General features: G+C 38.6%; 2 protein-coding genes across 4 annotated transcripts in view; one reads left to right on the top strand and one right to left on the bottom strand.

Moving 5' to 3' along the window:
* Window positions 1–10,633, top strand: part of PACRGL (parkin coregulated like) — a 43,583-nt gene extending 32,950 nt beyond the window's left edge. The window contains exons 5-8 of the mRNA XM_024217129.2: window positions 1,714–1,794; window positions 3,562–3,705; window positions 4,947–5,060; window positions 9,686–10,633. Of these exons, the coding sequence (XP_024072897.1) occupies window positions 1,714–1,794; window positions 3,562–3,618 (138 nt within the window). The 3' untranslated portion in view covers window positions 3,619–3,705; window positions 4,947–5,060; window positions 9,686–10,633. The remainder of the gene's footprint in view (window positions 1–1,713; window positions 1,795–3,561; window positions 3,706–4,946; window positions 5,061–9,685) is intronic.
* Window positions 5,881–18,309, bottom strand: part of KCNIP4 (potassium voltage-gated channel interacting protein 4) — a 403,978-nt gene continuing 391,549 nt past the window's right edge. For all 3 annotated transcript variants that reach the window (XM_026648010.1, XM_026648008.1, XM_026648009.1), the window contains 4 exons: window positions 12,301–12,408; window positions 11,061–11,165; window positions 10,661–10,723; window positions 5,881–5,967 (listed from right to left, as the gene is read on the bottom strand). In XM_026648010.1, the coding sequence (XP_026503795.1) occupies window positions 5,920–5,967; window positions 10,661–10,723; window positions 11,061–11,165; window positions 12,301–12,408 (324 nt within the window). In that variant the 3' untranslated portion in view covers window positions 5,881–5,919. The remainder of the gene's footprint in view (window positions 5,968–10,660; window positions 10,724–11,060; window positions 11,166–12,300; window positions 12,409–18,309) is intronic.

Here is an 18,309-nt window from a genome sequence, read left to right as displayed (position 1 = left end):
CCCTGATCCCTATCCACCCCCCGCCCCCTGACAGACCCCGGGACTCCCATGCCCCATCCAACCCCTGCTGCTCCCTGACTGCCCCCTCCAGAGACCCCCCACCCCTAACCACCCCCCCCAGGATCCCACCCCCTATCCAACCCACCCTGTTCCCTGTCTGCCCCCACCCCTTATCTAACTCCCCTGGCCCCGGACCCCTTACCATGAGATGAGGCTCCTAGCCTCCACACGGAGCCAAACACTGCCCCGTGGGAGTGCACAGCCCCAGCTCCCAGAGCGCTGTGCGCGTGGTGGCATGGCTCCAGGGGACGGGGGAGCGTGTCTGCCTCCCCGTGGAGCCAAACACTGGCCCGCGGGAGCGCGCAGCCCCAGCCCCCAGAGCGCTGCGCGTGTGGCGGCATGGCTCCAGGGGAGGGGGGAAGGCAGGGAACGGGCCAGCGGCTTGCTGTGTTTGGCTGGGCGCTCCGGCCTGGGAGCGCAGACCCTGCGGCTTGCCGCACCGGGAGCCATTTGCCCACCCCTGCATTAGGGTGTGCCTGGGCACACCCGGCACACTCTGTGCGCACGCCTATGATTGCCAAAGACCTGGTGGACTTCCTAATGTAAGCTAAACAAGAAGTCCCCCCCGGCTGAGAAACATGGCTAAAGGGTACCTTTGGTCAAGCCCACCTTTGAGATAGGTTTGTTCTGAATAGAAGGAGCTCCCAGAGAGCCTGAACAATGAAAACCTCTCCAGACAAAGAATTCTGAGAGGAACCCTGATTAACTGGGGCAATGAGATGTTAAAAGCTCTCCAGGTAGAGAGGACTGGGAGAGAAACCCTGATAGACAAGGGCAGAGACTACCATGAATAGCTCTCCAGGTAGAAAGGCCTGAGAGGGAACCCTGCTAAAAAGGGGACAAGAATTATAAAAGCTCTCCAGGTAGAAAGGCCTGGGAGAGAAGTATTCTGAGGAAGCAGGGCAAAATTAATAGGTGTGTTGCAGAGCTACTTAAGGAAGGAGCCCTAATTGGAAAATCTCTCCAGGTAAGAGAGGTCTGGGAGGGAACCCTGACCAAAAGAGGCAAAGATTATAAAAGCTCTCCAGGTAGATAGGCCTGGGGGAGAAGATCTTGAGCAATCAGGGCAGAAAGTGAATAACTCTCCAGATAGAAAGGCCTAAGAGAGAAGACACAGATCCATTGGGGTGAGAAACTGCCAAATCTTTCCAGGCAGAGAGGCCTGGCAGGGAAACCCTGAGAAACCAGGGCAAGGACTACTAAAGCTCCCTGTTTTTCCCCACTGTGTAAGAGGCCAGGGAGGGAGAACCCTAACAAACAGGGGCACAGACAAAGGAACTCTCCAGACTATTCCCAACAACTGTTTGGTATTCCTCTTCGTACCCTTGTTTTGCATCAAAAATAGTTGCAAACAAATATAAAAGCTGTCTGTCTATGGATTTTATACTGCTACCCATCATTGCAATAACTGAGCATTTTCTGCAAAGCTATGTTTTTCATTACAAAAAACTTCGTTTTCCCCTTTTGCTTTTGACCATGTGTCTTACTTTGGAATTACCTACTATGCATAAAGTAATGAGTCTTTTTGCTTTTATTTTCCTGAACTAAGATGAAGCAGTATTCTAAAGCAAAAGTAAATGTGGTTGGTTTTCATACATTGTACTTCAGTCATTTTCTTTCCAAGTTATATTTATATTTTATTTTTTCCAATAGATTTCAAAGAGGTTAATGGACAAGAAATTCAAAGAGCAGATCACTGTTGCATTACAAAAGCTAGAGCAGTATGGTGGAAAGGTGAGTTGAACAGATTATTCTCTGCATTTTACATTTTGTTAGAAAATATAAAAACATACTTGAATTTAAATCATGTCAAGAAAACTTTTGAGTTCAAGTCTCTGAATCCTTCAGATTAGAGCTTTGATCCTGCAAACACTTATATATGTGCTCAACTCTACATGCTGTGACTACTCTATGTGTAAAATTAAGCATATGTGTAGGTTTTGCAGGTTTGGGGCCTAGTGGTGTTGTGTACTGATTCATAATGTGAAAATAGCTTTATTTTCCTGTATATGAATGGTGACCTAGAAAAGAAATAGAATCTACTTCATGTAATACATAGTCACTTATAGCCTTTTATTTTACATTTCTATAGAGAATACTTTATTTTAAATTATTGTCATACATTCCCATACTAATTTCTTGTGCTCCTTTGTAAGAAACGTAGGCGCACACCTTAACATGACATTCCAAGAATCCACACCTACATAGGGATCCATACAGCAGGCCTCTTACTCCCACACTAAGTCCCATTCAATGGGACTCCATTGAGAAGTAAGTGCCTGTCCACACAGATGCCCTTTGCAAGATAAGTGTCTAAAACATTAAACTGTTTCTGCTAGGAGGTGTGTGCATACTTACTGGTGAGATGGAACATTTGCTATTCTTTTCCTCCCTAGACACCAGAAGAGCTCTATAGTTCTACTTCCAGGGCTTGAAATTTGTGAGGAAAAAAGTTTATCTACTGCAGTGACATGTAATGTTTTTAAAATACTGGCTTTGTTAGTTAACCTAAAGTATTTAAATGTCCGACAGTAAGCATCAGTTTGATCCAAGTTCCATTTCTATTAACATTTTGTCTTCCCAAACAAACAGGATTTTTTCCAAAGCAATAATAAAACAATTACTAAGAAATACTAAAATTTTGTATATAAAACGTAAGAGATATTGCATATATCTGATACATTTTTGTATTCTACTTTCTGATTTCCACTTCTTCTTTTGTCCTGTTTTCTACCCTTTCTTCCTGTCCCCTTTTCTTAAGAGAAATTCTCTTTACCAACCATTATTGCACCCTTCTTTAAGTTCTCTCACTCCTCCCTTGTTGTCTTTAAATTATCTCTCCTAACTCTTATCGCGGATTAATTCTGCCTTTGTCAAACACACGGCTTCTATTGATTTAATTGAGAATTACATTTGTAAGAAGGCTTTCGAATTGGACATTTGATTTTCTTTCATTCTTTTCTCTCCCCCCCCACCCCTTCTTGGGTACTCGCATCAAATATTGAAGAGGAAAATAATGATGCCCTGTAAACGGTATTACTTAAAAACAATTTTCCCAGCAGGACACGTGATCTATGGAATTTTTAAACCCTGTATGTTTTTTCTGTGTTTTTGAGCGCCTTTAAAAAAAAAAAAAAAAAGATTTATTAGAGTGAGAGCACCAAGAACTTAGCGAAGTTAATAGATAACCCACAAGTCAGTGGTACATAAAACCTACCCTCCTGTAGTTCTCCCATCTATTTTCTTCTGTTATTTTATCAGTTCTTTGCATGTTTTTTTTAAGTTATTTGTCTCTGTTACTTTTCCTATGAGAGAGAGATATGATCTCTCTCAAAATATTTAATGTTTTTTTTTGTCTTCAACTCTCTTTTGATAGTTTAGTTTGTATGATGGGTGTTTAGATATGTATAATTTTAAGGAAATGTTATAACTCAGATACTTCCCTTAGTTGCCTTCAGAACTAAGTGCTTCATACTGTGTAAACTTCATTTTTATCAACAGGAGAGTGTTGCTATCATCAAATCTAAAATTCCAACCTATTGTTCCATCTCCTCTTGAACGAGAGACCCATCTAGTCATTTACACTGCATGGTGTGGTTGTGGGCGTCAGAAGCTGACTGTGGATGCTGTTGGAATTTCCTTTTGGTACAATTTATTCTAATAAAACTAACCACAAACATTCTGTAAGCTGGTTTGGGAGAAAAATGAAGATTAAGTGAATTGTGTCCATAATATCTTGTAATTATGGCAAACAGTTATATCATTTTTATTATATAAATCTGTTTGTGTATCCAGTCTTATGTTTACAGTTACAGTCAATTATTGGTTATCTACCATTAATTGTTTCAGCTGTAAACAAAGTAAACGTTAATTCATTTTTGCTGTACATTCCTATTTCCTTAAATAATTCTGCCACACTTACTGTGTTTATCAAATGTTACATAAAAGGTAGAATTTGATTGTAATTATTAATTAAGCAGTAACTAACTCCCTGCTAAAGTGCATATACATATTTATTTTACATAGGTAAAACTTGCAATGATTTCTTTACATTTTCATCTCTGTAACACTCATCATGGGAGTTTTCTGTTACAAAAGAACTGATTTAAAACTAGTTGTACAGTGTTGCTCTAGTAGTGTAAATAGTGTAAAATAATCAGGTGTTGATATTGGAATACTGTTTTTCATATTCCATCCCAGTAACCCTTTATTTTGAAAACTGTCACTTTGGGAACTTAAATCTTAGCACAGTACTGAATTAACAGTTTAATACTTAATTCAGATGCGTGTATTGAAACAGTAAATCCATTTGGTTAAAGAAATGCCTGTAGTCTCGTATTTTTTCAAAAAACAAAAACATTCTGCTTGTTTTTCTTTCTTGTATTTTATTTTTATATATATAATTTTTTTTATTTTTTACAAAATGTGCACATTTAGTTTACGCAAACACACTACAGCAAATTTCAGGTGTACATGTATTGTACTACTCTTATTCCTACACTGGTGATAGCAGAGCAGCCTTCAACATTCTATCTCTACACCAGAATAGATACCTGATTTATTTTTGCAAAATAATGGTTGCAGCATTCTTTCTACTCCAGTAGCCTCTTCACATCTTTTGTGCAGAAATGTCACAATAAAGATTGGCATATCTTCAGTAGCATTTCAAAATATTGGCCTGGAATCACTGAAAACAATAGTATAGTAATTTTTATCTCTTAATTGTGATGGGGGAAAGATAATCCATTTTAATCTTTCACGTCTGTGCACTTATGTTTTTTTAGGTACAGAATTAATGTTCCTCAAAAATGTAATAGTAGTACTGCTTATAAACAACATTGGTGAATAGCTAAAGTTTCTGCTTCTTTTTCACTCCCTTTTCATAGTAAACAGACCACTGAAACAGATATTAGACTGTCTAGATATTCCTGCATTCTGAGCACTGAAGTGAGATGGACGCTTCAAAAGACCATTATCTCCTTTTTTCCTCAGTAAAACCGGTAAGACACGTACTTCTGGAAATAATGGTAGAATTAGATTTTCTTCACAAAGAAATTTGAACTCAAAACCTTTTCAGGTCCTTAATTTTGAGCAGAAAACTTTACTGACAGTCCAACCCGAATTACACATACAATATATAGGACTTCAGGTACTCATTTCATGAAAAATTCATAAATGCAGATTTATTAGGTAAGGATGATCTGTTTAATACCTAGCAGTGGTATATGTCTATCTGAGTCATTACATGTTTTATTATAAACAAGATTTCTTCCTCTTATGTAAATTAGCTGGGCTTCAGTAAAAGAGGAAAGAAAGCCAAATAAAATTGGATGTTGTTGCAGGAGATGTATTGCTCATCAACTGTACCAATCTTTACTCAAAGTATTATGTAACAATGAGTATTACACCATACAAATGTGAAAAGGAAATACAGGGTGATTTCTCTGTAAAACAGAGGCTGATACTTTTTAAGGATTTTTAAGACACTTAAAATCCTGTGGCTGAATCCATAACAAACAAGTATCAAAAACAGTTATTTCTGATCTCCTTGTGTTAAAGCCTCTTTTATCTAGGGGTTGGAATGGTAATAAAGCTGTATAATGGCAGATGCTATGCTATTTTTTGGGAGTTGTGGGGTAAAACCTAATATTTTTAGAATATCCCATTGGATAAAGGACAAATTATTACATCCTAACCTTTGGGAGGAATGCTTTATAATAAAACAAAACTTATTTGCATAATACATGTCTCAGTGTAAAGCTGAGCAATCCTACATATGGTAAATGTGGCAAATCCAGCTTTAAGTAATGTTGCAGAATAGTTCACATTTGTCCATTAATTGCAGAGTAAACCACATTGTTAAATCACATTTTCAAAGAGCTGCATGGAACGCATTATGTTTTCATCCTGTAAGAAGAAAAAAAACACATGTCAGATTATCTTAAGAGTATAGAGAGAAAAAGTGGGTAGAAGTCACTAATGTTAGTTACTGACAGCAGCAACTTGTTCGGAAAAATTAATAAGTGATGATAAAACTTAACACCGAAACTGGTACTGATTTGAGAAAAAAATACCAAAACTATTAATAAATAGTTACTGAAATTAAAAAAATTAAACTGAAAAGAGCATATTCAGTTCATTTGTGTTTTTGTTAATCATTCTGTAAAACAGTCTACACTGTTTTGGAGGTAATCAATTGATCTTTTGATACTCTGTAAAAAATAGTATATAAATATGTGGTAACTTCATATGTCCAGTTTGAGTGCAGTCAATAACTTCCATATATTTGAAATTGTTGCCTGGCACAGTATATTCTCCCCAAAAAACCCTTTGGCATTATAGAGGACTATTTTGTAGATTGAAGAACAATTTAAAACTGAGTCAGCACGTGCATGCATAACTGTGTGAGCTAAGCATCTTGATGATTCTCTCAAATACATTGTTAAAATTGTTGGCTCCTCAGCTCAGATTTTTCCCCACTGGCAGTATGATATAGTGTTCTCTGATTCTACTTCTGTTTGTCGATATTAAATTTAATCCATTTTTATTTAAACTTTTAGAGGTGCCCTTACACAATTATCTTTCTCAGAATCATCAAAATGTACTGGTCATCCCACACTAAATAAATATACATAATAATGATGAAGACTCTCAGCAGTCACAATAAAACTACCCCTTAACGTCCACCTCTCAATACCTAAGAAAATAATTTGGTCGTGTATTTGCCCAAGTTTTGGACCAAAGGAAGAGTGAATTTAAGAGTAGAGAGTATCTTATGAAGAGTGCTACCTCCTAGATCAAGGTAGCTCCAGCTCTTTTTCAACTGTGATCTCTCACGTAATTAGGGCCTAAATCATTCAGGGCTTTCTTAATAGGTTAAAATCCTTGCCTTGAATTCCACCCAGAAGCTTATTGACGATAAACTCTCAGCACTAAACTCCACCTAATAAACTAGCTCATGTTCTTCCCTAGCTCTAGTTTCCAAGTGGTCTCGTCATGTAGTTAATTACCATAAACCAATCTCAAGGTGAGGGTAACTGTAGCAAGGGACACATTGGAGTGAAAATGGTGAACTTGTCTCAGCAAATGCAGTTGGAAGAAAGTGTACTTGACCATGTCCATAACCTGGGTATCTAGGAGCAATCAAGTATCTTCTTAAAACCGCATGGGTTCTGCAGCCGTATTTAACAAATGGCGTTTGTACTCTCTCACTGAAGTATATCTGTATAATCATATGGCTCCTTCCCCCAACCAACCAACATTATCTGTCTTATATGGATTGAATTGCAGCCAATAGCTCCTCCCTCCACTCCCTTCAATAGTTTATTCATTCTACTCCATTAATGAGGTCAGATGTGATAAACAGTAGTAAAATACTTCATAACAAATCCAACAACAAAACCTGTCTTCACATGATGTTCTAAACAGAACCAATAAATACCAATTACCTACCAGGAAAAGATGTCTCTACTACTAGAGTTGTGATGCTGTGTGGAAGGCTGTCCAAATTTTCTCTTTAATAATAGGATAGAACACCAGTCTTCGTAATGGTAGCAAGCACATTTTTTATCCACTGCACTGTACAGCTGTCCCACTTCCTACAGTCTCTTTTCAGGAAAACTTTGGGCCTGACAGCTAAATGTAGATCTAGCTTGTGTTTTAAAAGCTTCTTCAACACTCTTTCTCAGTTCCGAAATAGGAAATGAACAAGTGAATCTGTTCTTAGTGTTCCTATTCCATCAACATTGTGATGTTGCTTTGTACTTCAACTATAAATCAGTGGCCGTTCAAACGAATTTATTCACTCTGAGCTAATAACAATCAGATATCTTGTTAGACAACTGATGATAGTGCTAGTATAGGTGTTTAGGCCAATGCAATTAAATCTAGTGGTACTCTTGACCACAGACTGATATATTGTAATTGTAATCAATGCTATTGGCCTTGGAAGCTACAGGGGTTTTTTTAAGTTAATAACTAGTGTAGAAGACTACTAACTACATTAGTTTCTTCTATGTACAGTTATCCAACTAATACCTAGTTTGCAAGTGTAGCAAACCCAATTACAGTACCAACTCCTAAATTATAGAAAAGTATCAGAAAAACTGCAAAAAGTAACAGAGGGTCCTGTGGCACCTTTAAGACTAACAGAAGTATTGGGAGCATAAGCTTTCGTGGGTAAGAACCTCACTTCTTCTTGCATCTGAAGAAGTGAGGTTCTTACCCACGAAAGCTTATGCTCCCAATACTTCTGTTAGTCTTAAAGGTGCCACAGGACCCTCTGTTACTTTTTACAGATTCAGACTAACACGGCTACCCCTCTGATAGAAAAACTGCATTTCACACTGTATACATATTAATTAACACATTAATCTTGGTGATATGGGCTAATACACACACACACACACACACAACCATTTTTAAATAAAACAAGGACCTGGTACTGGCATTGGCAGCTGAAGGCTGATTTTGATCCTGCTATTCTGAAATAATTGTATTTGAGGACACACTGTGGAAAATGCAGTTACACAGAATAATTTTGCAGAAGAGAATTTCTTAGTTTTTGGTTCATTTATGTATTGTTTTATCTCTAAAATTGATGAATAAAAGATAACAGAGTGAACCTATTGCAAGAAGTAGAAGGAGCACTGAGAAATTCCATTGTTTAATAATAAAGATTAAGTCTGGCTACAGACCGAAGCTAGATGTTGTATACAGTTGGAAATAAAAAAAAAAAAAAAAAGGATTTTTTGGCCAAGAGTGATTAGATGCTTGACGTGTCATCTTCCATGTCGCCACTTGTAATTTTTAGTGTTGGCCTGAACAAAGTGTCCATATCTAACAGAACCATGCTTATCATTAAGCTCTCTTCTGAGTGATCTGAAGCTCATCAAATGTGGGTTTTTAAGGAGTCAGGGGAAGAACAAAATACTGAGAATATCTGCTGATAGTCTTGAAAAGCCAAATTCCAGGCATTGATGCCTAACAGCCATGGCAAGATGTAGGAAATGAGTTCCCGAATTACTGGGTCCCAAAGTACGTAGGGATTTAAAGGTTGTCACTCATGCTATGAATTGGAGATGGACTATAGCTGCCAGTGCCAACATATCTGATTACTCAGAAACAGCAAAGGCTGTAACAGCCTGCTGAAGCCGTGAATCATTCTGGAAAAGAACCACATTATAGCCCTTACTGCACAATCCTCCTCCATTCCTATAGATGAATTTTCCTACCCATCTGCATCATTGCCATCTTGTCCAGACTCCATCTGTAATTTTACACCCAGCCTTATCCAAATCTCAGTTAGGCACTGAGGAAATAGCAGAATTGGCATTCAATGAGAGGGAGACAGATGAATTCCGTCTCCCTACTGGTGATCAGGCTGCCTGAGCAGCCTTCCAAATATACTGAACAAGAGAAGTGACAAGATAAAATCCTACAGCACCCTATATCCGATCTCTCCAGGAAAGAAAACGTACTCAGCAACACTGCAAAGAACACCATCGACACTACGGTCAATGGTATCCAAAGCTTATCAGCCACCATGAGAAGTGCTATTAAGAATAGTACATCATTGACTAGGTCTCTATACCCTTTCACTATCTCCTTGTCTTTTATCCAACAGGAATTTCCCATGGAATATCTAGAGATGCAAGTAAAAAAACTGACAAAGTCCATACCATCTTTTATATTTCCTGTGCAGCTTTTGGGAGACAAGGTGTTTATAAATTGTTGCTCATGGATAGACATGCTTTTCCTAGTCTTGTTTACCTCTTCTCTCATATACCAAAAGGGCAATACATTGACTCTTATAGTTGATTTTCCTAATGTCCTTTCCCCTATCCAAGAAAACCCAAATAGAGCTGGTATGTCCATTGAAATCTACTGTACTTTACTGTATTTATTGGTAGACAGAATTGATGGTTTTAGTTTGTTACAGTTCTTTTCTCAAGAAAATCAATCTGCATGATCTAATCAATTGTTGCTAGCCCTTTTCCCAGTTTGGATCTCAACACTGGATCTAATGTAGTTATGACACCCTCTGTATGTACCATGTTCCTCTAATAGCTTGTAACCTTGTACAGTGTACAAATAACAAGTAGCTTTGGTGTTTTCTGTAATTTTATTATGAAAAAATTAATACTTATTTTTATAAGGCTGTCTTGTCTAAATGTAGACAAGTTCTTAAATAATAGCACATTCAGTTATCCTACAGTGAATAAATGTGAATTCTGGCAGATATTTACCCAGCACAAGGCTCAAATAAATATTCACATAACAAACAATTTATTGTCTACTACATGGTAGCTTTGCACGGGAAGAGAGGATGCAAACACACTAGTAGAATAGGTGAACATTTAGCTTTTCAAAAACTATCACCTCTATGAATACAAATATTGTATATGTTTGCATACGTAACTGACTGTTTTGTAGAACAGTTTGCCAGACACATTTTTTTGTAAAGGTGCCTTAGGAAATGTGGTCCCTGGTGTCTAGAAGTGTAAGCTACATCTTTACACCCAAATCCTAATTGGTAGTACCGTGTGACAACCACTTAGCCAGCTGATAGGAGTAACTAAATCAATTTATCATTACTTACTTTTTGGCAGCTTTCAATGAATTCATCTATGGTAACTACCCCATCTTTATTCTTGTCCATTTTCTGTCCAGAAAAAATAAGAACATTTGCTTAAATCATGGAAAAATCCTACTTAAAATCACTTATTTTATTTATTACTTATTTCAGAGTTACATTGCAGGCTGGTGGCCACCCAGGTCAGGATATCATTTTGCTAGACACTATAAGTACATTACAGTCCCCGCCTCAGAGAGCTTCCAGTCTATAAAAGTCTAGACATGACAGATCAGACAGACAAGTAGGTTGGGATGGGGGCACAGGGAAGATAGAGTAACAAAAATAATAGGATGTGCAAAATTATTTGCCAATCAAAACATGGGATTTTTCTTGTAGACCATCCTTTTTTGTTGTCTTGCCCTACCTGGAAAAATGTTTCCACATGTTGTCTAGGGGCGTCCTCTTTGAGAACAGGATAAGTGCATTTTCCCATCATATCATATATAGCTTTCATAATATCAAGCATTTCCTGAAGAGAAAAACATGTTTATGTAAATGTTTCTTTTGAGCATTTATAGTTTAGAAGAAATATTTAAGACTGTGCCACAGTCAAATTGTGATCGAACAACTTCAGGAATGTAATGCACATGGATCACTTTGAAGTTTAAATTAGCTACTGCAGCTTCCATACGTTCTACAATAGAGAGAAACAGATAAAACATCTTAAGTAACTGAAAACCCTTAAGTAGATGCAGATTTATGCTTCTGAATTTAAATGCTTTATGATATCTAAAAGTCCACTGATATTGTGGAAAGAAAGCTCCTGTGGACCAGTAAGTGGAAACAAACAAACAAAAAATTTGTAGCAGAAGGCAATTGGGCAAAATCACATCGCCTCCTTGTGTGTGAGTTTCCCCAGCTTTTGTAAGGTGCTTTGAGATATGTCGCTGAAAAGTGCTCTATAAGAATGATTACAAACATGTAATTCATCTGCCAGTATGCTGAATAAAATACTGTATTTAAAAAAAAAACAAAAAACTTTATGCAGTGTCTTGCTGAAACTGTTAGTACCAGTATCATTTACAGTAAGCAGATTAGGAGCCTGATCTTGCAAAAACTTATGTGCATGCTCACTTCACATGTGCATTGTCCCATTGACTTTGATGAGTAAAGTTCAGCATGTGTCTAGTCCTTGCAGAATAAGGCCCTTTAGGATATAATAGCATTTTAATACATTCTGTGTTAACAACAAATTATCAGGGATAGATTTTTTTTTTAAAGTGTTCACTTGCATTTCTGGATACATATTTTTATGTACAAATACCTTACCTAGTTCTTGCAATTCTGTGGGCAAATGTAGGTACTCAAAAGCATGCCCATTGTGCCTCTTTCTTAAGAAATTTGGCCAGCTATGTCTTCTATGACTACTAATAAAATCTAAATTTGTGGCTAGTTCTTAACTATCTTTTTTTAAAAAGTTTCTGTAAAATGCATTTATTTTAACCATTTTAAGTTGGTGGGAAGAAAATAAGTTATCTAGTTGTTTGCCACTGAACTCAGTTTTGACAACAGTTTCTCTAAAGCCACATTCCTTTCAAACCAAACTCGAAGAGACATATACATGCTGTGGTTTCAGTTATTGTGGCTACAAAATGAATTCTTACCTCTTTAGTTATGTATCCATCCTTATTTATATCATACAAATTAAAAGCCCAGTTGAGTTTTTCTTGTACTGTCCCTCGGAGTAAAATTGAGAGACCCATAATGAAATCCTAGAAAGAAAACAAAAAAATCTAGGTAGTTTGAAGCTGAGCTATATCTTTCTAAATATGCAACTTTCAAATCCTGGACTCCAATGTGATAAATTCTCCAGTGTAATACCAGGCTGGAAAGAAGGACTGTTGCTTCGTCTTGTTTTGGGAATTAGTAGTAAAGACTGGTTTTTAAAAAAGTCCTTCCAGACTTTTTATGTAGTACTGCTAATTCATGGTGGATTAATATAATACAAGCAACAATCAGTTTTGTAGCCTCCTTCTGTTAATGGATTGAATGCACTATAGTGTATGACTTAACCTTATAAAAAGCTGCATGCAAGCAACTCCTTTTGAAGTCAATGTGGGAAAAACATCACTGCTGTGCACAGGTCCAGAACAAAATCTATGTATGTCTTAAACCCTCAATTTAGGGCTTAACTGGGACTTAAATGGCATATATGACTTATTGTGGAACGCTACATGGGAGTAAATTTCACACACAATAATAAAGGTAATATTCTCAGCTCTTACACCTCTGCAGAGGTTTTCTTCAGAGGCTGGCTGCTCTATAAATTGGAGTGCAAACAAAAAAAGGCAATTCTGAGAAAACTATTCATTAGAGAAACTTAACTTTATTTTTACCCCCTCTATATGAAATACAGAGATGATTGTACATTAAAATATTGTAGAGAGAGTCTACAGAAGTAAAACAACAAAATCTGAATCCATTCCTTTGATACTTGGTGGTAGATAACTCTGACAGAGTAACATAGTCAGCTTTCAAAGAATGAAATTAGTCAGCTACGTTACTTCCCTATAGGCCAACAAGTCTAACGATTAGTACACTCGTGTTACACCAGTGCTAGAACTAGATTTGTGTTTCATAATTAATATGGTTTTATAGCAGCATGACATGAACGTCATTCACACTTTAACAGAGACTTGACAAAAAAGTCAAACAAACTTATTTATTAGTTGTATTTCTTTCATATTTTTATTTAATTTTCAAAGAGACTTGGTGAAACCAGGACTTTATCTTTCCCAGTCCCTTGTCTCCTAGTTACTCCTGACCTGATTTTGTGATATCATAGTCATTGCCATAGAGATTATAACCAAACGTTTTAAAGGCTCAAATTGAAATGGGAATATATCCAACAGCAATAAAGTCCTAGAGTAGCACCAAGCCCATTGGCTACAAAGGTTAAATAATTCTGTATTGACACTGGTCAGGTTTACATGTTTATTCAAGAAAGCAGAGTTGGAAAAAAAGCCAACATTTTGGGGGAAACAGCCAATGGCCTTACAACGAGGGTCTGATGCATTATGTTTTAGTGTTTTGTTTTTTTTCTTCTGTATGGCCAGTACAGTTACCCTTCAAAGTACATATTGAGTACATCTAAGGCTGCAAAGCTCTATTGAAGTCCTGTCTTTCTTGACAGGTTTCAGAGTAGTAGCCGTGTTAGTCTGTATCGGCAAAAAGAACAGGAGTACTTGTGGCACCTTAGAGACTAACAAATTTATTGTAGCATAAGCTTTTGTGGGCTACAGCTCACTTCATCGGATGCATGTAGTGGAAAATACAGAAGGAAGATATATATACACACACAGGGAACATGAAACAATGGGTGTTACTATACACATTATAAGGAGAGTGATCAGCTAAGGTGAGTTGTTGTCAGCAGGAGAGAAAAATAACTGTTTGTAGTGGTAATGAAAATGCCCATTTCCAGCACTTGACAAGGAGATTGGGGGGGGAGGGGGGTGGAAGATAAGCATGGGGAAATAGTTTTACTTTGTGTAATGGCCCATTCACTCCCAGTCTTTATTCAAACCTGATTTAATGGCAAATTAATTCCAATTCAGCAGTCTCTCGTTGGAGTCTGTTTTTGAAGTTTTTTTGTTGTAATATTGTGACTTTTAGGTCTGTAATCGAGTGGCCAGGAAGGCTGAAGTGTTCTCCAACTGATTTTTGAATGTTATAATTCTTGACATCTAATTTGTGTCCATTTATTCTTTTACGTAGAGACTGTCCGGTTTGGCCAATGTACATGGAAGAGGGGCACTGCTGGCACATGATGGCATATATCACATTGGTAGATGTGCAGGTGAATGAGCCTCTGATAGTGTGCCTGATGTGATTAGGTCCTATGATGGTATCCCCTGAATAGTTATGTGGACAGAGTTGGCAATGGGCTTTGTTGCAAGGATAGGTTCTTGGGTTAGTGTTTTTGTTGTGTGGTGTGTAGTTGTTGGTGAGTATTTGCTCCAGGTTTGGGGGCTATCTGTAAGCAAGGACTGGCCTGTCTCCCAAGATCTGTGAGAGTGATGGATCGACCTTCAGGATAGGTTGTAGATCCTTGATGATGCGCTGGAGAGGTTTTAATTGGGGGCTGTAGGTGATGGCTAGTGGCATTCTGTTACTTTCTTTGTTGGGCCTGTCCTGTAGTAGGTGACTTCTGGGTACTCTTCTGGCTCTGTCAATCTGTTTCTTCACTTCAGCAGATGGATATTGTAGTTGTAAGAATGCTTGATAGAGCTCTTGTAGGTGTTTGTCTCTGTCTGAGGGGTTGGAGCAAATGCAATTGTATCGTAGAGCTTGGCTGTAGACAATGGATCGAGTGGTGTGGTGTAGTCTGGATGAAAGCTGGAGGCATGTAGGTAAGTATAGCAGTCAGTAGGTTTAGGGTGGTGTTTATATGGCCATCGTTTATTAAAACTGTAGCGTCCAGGAAGTGGATCTCTTGTGTGGACTGGTCCAGGCTGAGGTTGATGGTGGGATGGAAATTGTTGAAATCATGATGGAATTCCTCAAGGGCTTCTTTTCCATGGGTCCAGATGATGAAGATGTCATCAATGTAGTGCAAGTAAAGTAGGGGTGTTAGGGGACGAGAGCTGAGGAAGCGATGTTCTAAGTCAGCCATAAAAATGTTGGCATACTGTGGGGCCATGTGGGTACCCATAGCAATGCCGCTGATTTGAAGGTACACATTGTCCCCAAATGTGAAATAGTTATGGGTGAGGACAAAGTTACGAAGTTCAGCCACCCAGGTTTGCCGTGACATTATCGGGGATACTATTCCTGATGGCTTGTAGTCCATCTTTGTGTGGAGTGTTGGTGTAGAGGGCTTCTACATCCAGAGTGGCTTTCTTTTCAGGAAGATCACTAATGGATTGTAGTTTCCTCAGGAAGTCAGTGGTGTCTCAAAGATAGCTAGGAGTGCTGGTAGCATAGGGCCTGAGGATGGAGTCTACATAGCCAGACAATCCTGCTGTTAGGGTGCCAATGCCTGAGATGATGGGGCGTCCAGGATTTCCAGGTTTATGGATCTTGGGTAGCAGATAGAACACCCCTGCTCGAGGTTCTAGGGGTGTGTCTGTTCGGATTTGCTCTTGTGCTTTTTCAGGGAGTTTCTTGAGTAGATGGTGTAGTTTCTTTTGGTAACCCTCAGTGGGATCAGAAGGTAATGGCTTGTAGAATGTGGTGTTAGGCTTTAAGGTGCCACAAGTACTCCTATTCTTTTTGTCTTTCTTGACTAGTTGGTTTAGTGTACCCTGGGGCTTGCTGATTTCCTCATAGTTTCCAGTATTAGTACACTTGCCTCATGATGCATTTTAAAGTTATGAATCCTGAAAAACATTTTACTGAACTTACTTATAGTTTCAGCAACTCAGGGCTATATCTCTACATGGCTCTTTGAAGGCATCCTGCCAAATATTAAACCATTATGCTTCAGGAAATTCAGAACAGATTTGCTCATATAATTTTAACAATCATCATTCCCATTTCTCTGTGTGCTAAATCTTGATGGATCTTTTCCTGAACTCTGCTACGCCTAATGCTGTATTGTCAGCTTTCATGCTGGCATTTAATTCATTGCTCTGCTCTTCTCCATTGAGCAGTTCTCTCCTGTTTACTCCCCATACTATCCCTTTCTGGTGCTCCACCATTCCCTTGTTTGCTCCCCTTCACCGTCTGTATTCTGTACTCAAGGTACACTTCCTCAGAGGCCAAGCAGAAGCATGGATGATGACCAAATTAGCTAGCCATTTTGGGAGAGGCAGAAAAATGTTCCTCTTGCTTTATCTTCTCATCTTAAAACTTGAGCATTCGAGGCTTAAGGGTATATTTTGGAGCACCTCCTGCATGGAGCTGAGTGCACATTGACCTCACGGGTGTTGAAAAGACTCAGCTCTCAGGATGTGCTCCACATCTTGCAAGATCAGCCCCTGGCTTGGCCTCATATTTTCAGCTCTAATACCAATGGGAATAGTAGACACTACTGTGAAAGTAAATTGGGTTTTTTTGGTTGAATGTTTGCCTTGCTCTAAGGTGTAAGTTCATCTCTGAAGTGCTAATATGGACCAACTCTGATAGAAAGTTGTGACGTGTTGAATAAGAACCCCCATGCTGAGTTTTTTGCTATGTATATGCTTTCATTTCAGACGGACACAACACAGCAATCAAAGTCTAGAGGGATGAAAAAGCTGATTAATCTTTTCCATTAAAACAAGTATAATTTATCTTTAATATCGTACATTTTTAGCCCGCTCATGCCAAACATCACTGTGTATATTATTTATTTATGTAGATTTCAGTCTAAAAACTTACAAATGTGAGGATGCCTATCCAAACTCTGGGTGCCCTTGACATACATAATATATACGTTCAAAATATAAATCACCTAAAACAGCAGCATTTCTTCTGCCTGACCTTTCATCCATCATTTGTTCATGGGGGCCAATCCAGTTTAAAATTATTTCCTATTATTTTTATTTAAATTGTGTGTGTGCAATTTAGTGCTTTGGGAAGCAACCAAGTTATGAGTGCTGGAACCTGAAATCCATTATTTATCCACATAAGGTGGAATACAGGCACCCATGTAGCTCACCTGTGCCCTTGAGAAACTCTTTTGGTAAGAAGAAAATATCTCTCTCTGCCTCCTTGGGTTTTCAATTAGTGCCCACCCCATAGTAGCTAAGAGCACTGTCACCATGCTAAAACTATCAGCAAAAGTGCCAGCTGCCACTGTGGGCTTTGTGAGGTGAACCACTGTGAAATGGATGAAAACAATCTGTAGGCCACCAAACAAGTGTATGATCTTTTATATGATCCACAGACAGATCCTTGGAGCCAGTTCTGCAGCCATTCCATGCACGTTACTTTTTTGCATATACAATGGCTTTTTATTAGTAGTATTAAGTGCCAGTGTTCATTTGACCCTGAACAAGATACAGAGGAACACATGATTAGGAGCTTTACTTTTCAGTTCCCTAATTTTGAGTTTTATGTTAGTACTCTATTAAGGTTGACAAAGAGTCCTGTGGCACCTTACAGACTAACAGATGTATTGGAGCATAAGCTTTCGTGGGTGCATCTGACGAAGTGAGTATTCACCCATGAAAGCTTATGCTCCAATACGTCTGTTAGGGCTTGGCTACACTCGGGACTTCACAGCGCTGCCACGGCAGCGCTGTGAAGCGCGAGTGTAGTCGCACCGCCAGCGCTGCGAGAGAGGTCTCGCAGCGCTGTATGTACTCCACCTCTCCGAGGGGAATAGCTTGCAGCGCTGCGAGCGAGCGTGCAGCGCTGCAGGCTCTGATTACACTGGCGCTTTACAGTTCTGTACTCGCTGCGCTCAGGGGGGTGTTTTTTCACACCCCTGAGCGCAGCAAGTTGCAGCGCTGTACACCGCCAGTGTAGCCAAAGCCTTAGTCTATAAAGTGCTCCAGGACTCTGTCACTTTTTACAGCTCTAGACTACCACGGCTACCCCTCTGATCTATTAAGGTTGTTACTTAATTGATTAGTTCTCCTCAAGGACTAACTGAGACAAAAGCAATCAGAAAGTCATTGACAACTTTGTTAAGAGATAATTAATCATCCTTGGACAAACAAATAAAAATTAAGTTACTCATAGAT

The sequence above is a fragment of the Terrapene carolina genome, unplaced genomic scaffold (assembly GCF_002925995.2).
Source record: "Terrapene carolina triunguis isolate 2854851 unplaced genomic scaffold, T_m_triunguis-2.0 Scaffold66, whole genome shotgun sequence".
NCBI classification, from domain to species: Eukaryota; Metazoa; Chordata; order Testudines; family Emydidae; genus Terrapene; species Terrapene triunguis.
The sequence above is the reverse complement of the archived record's forward strand: the minus strand, read 5'-3'. Positions and strand labels throughout refer to the sequence as shown.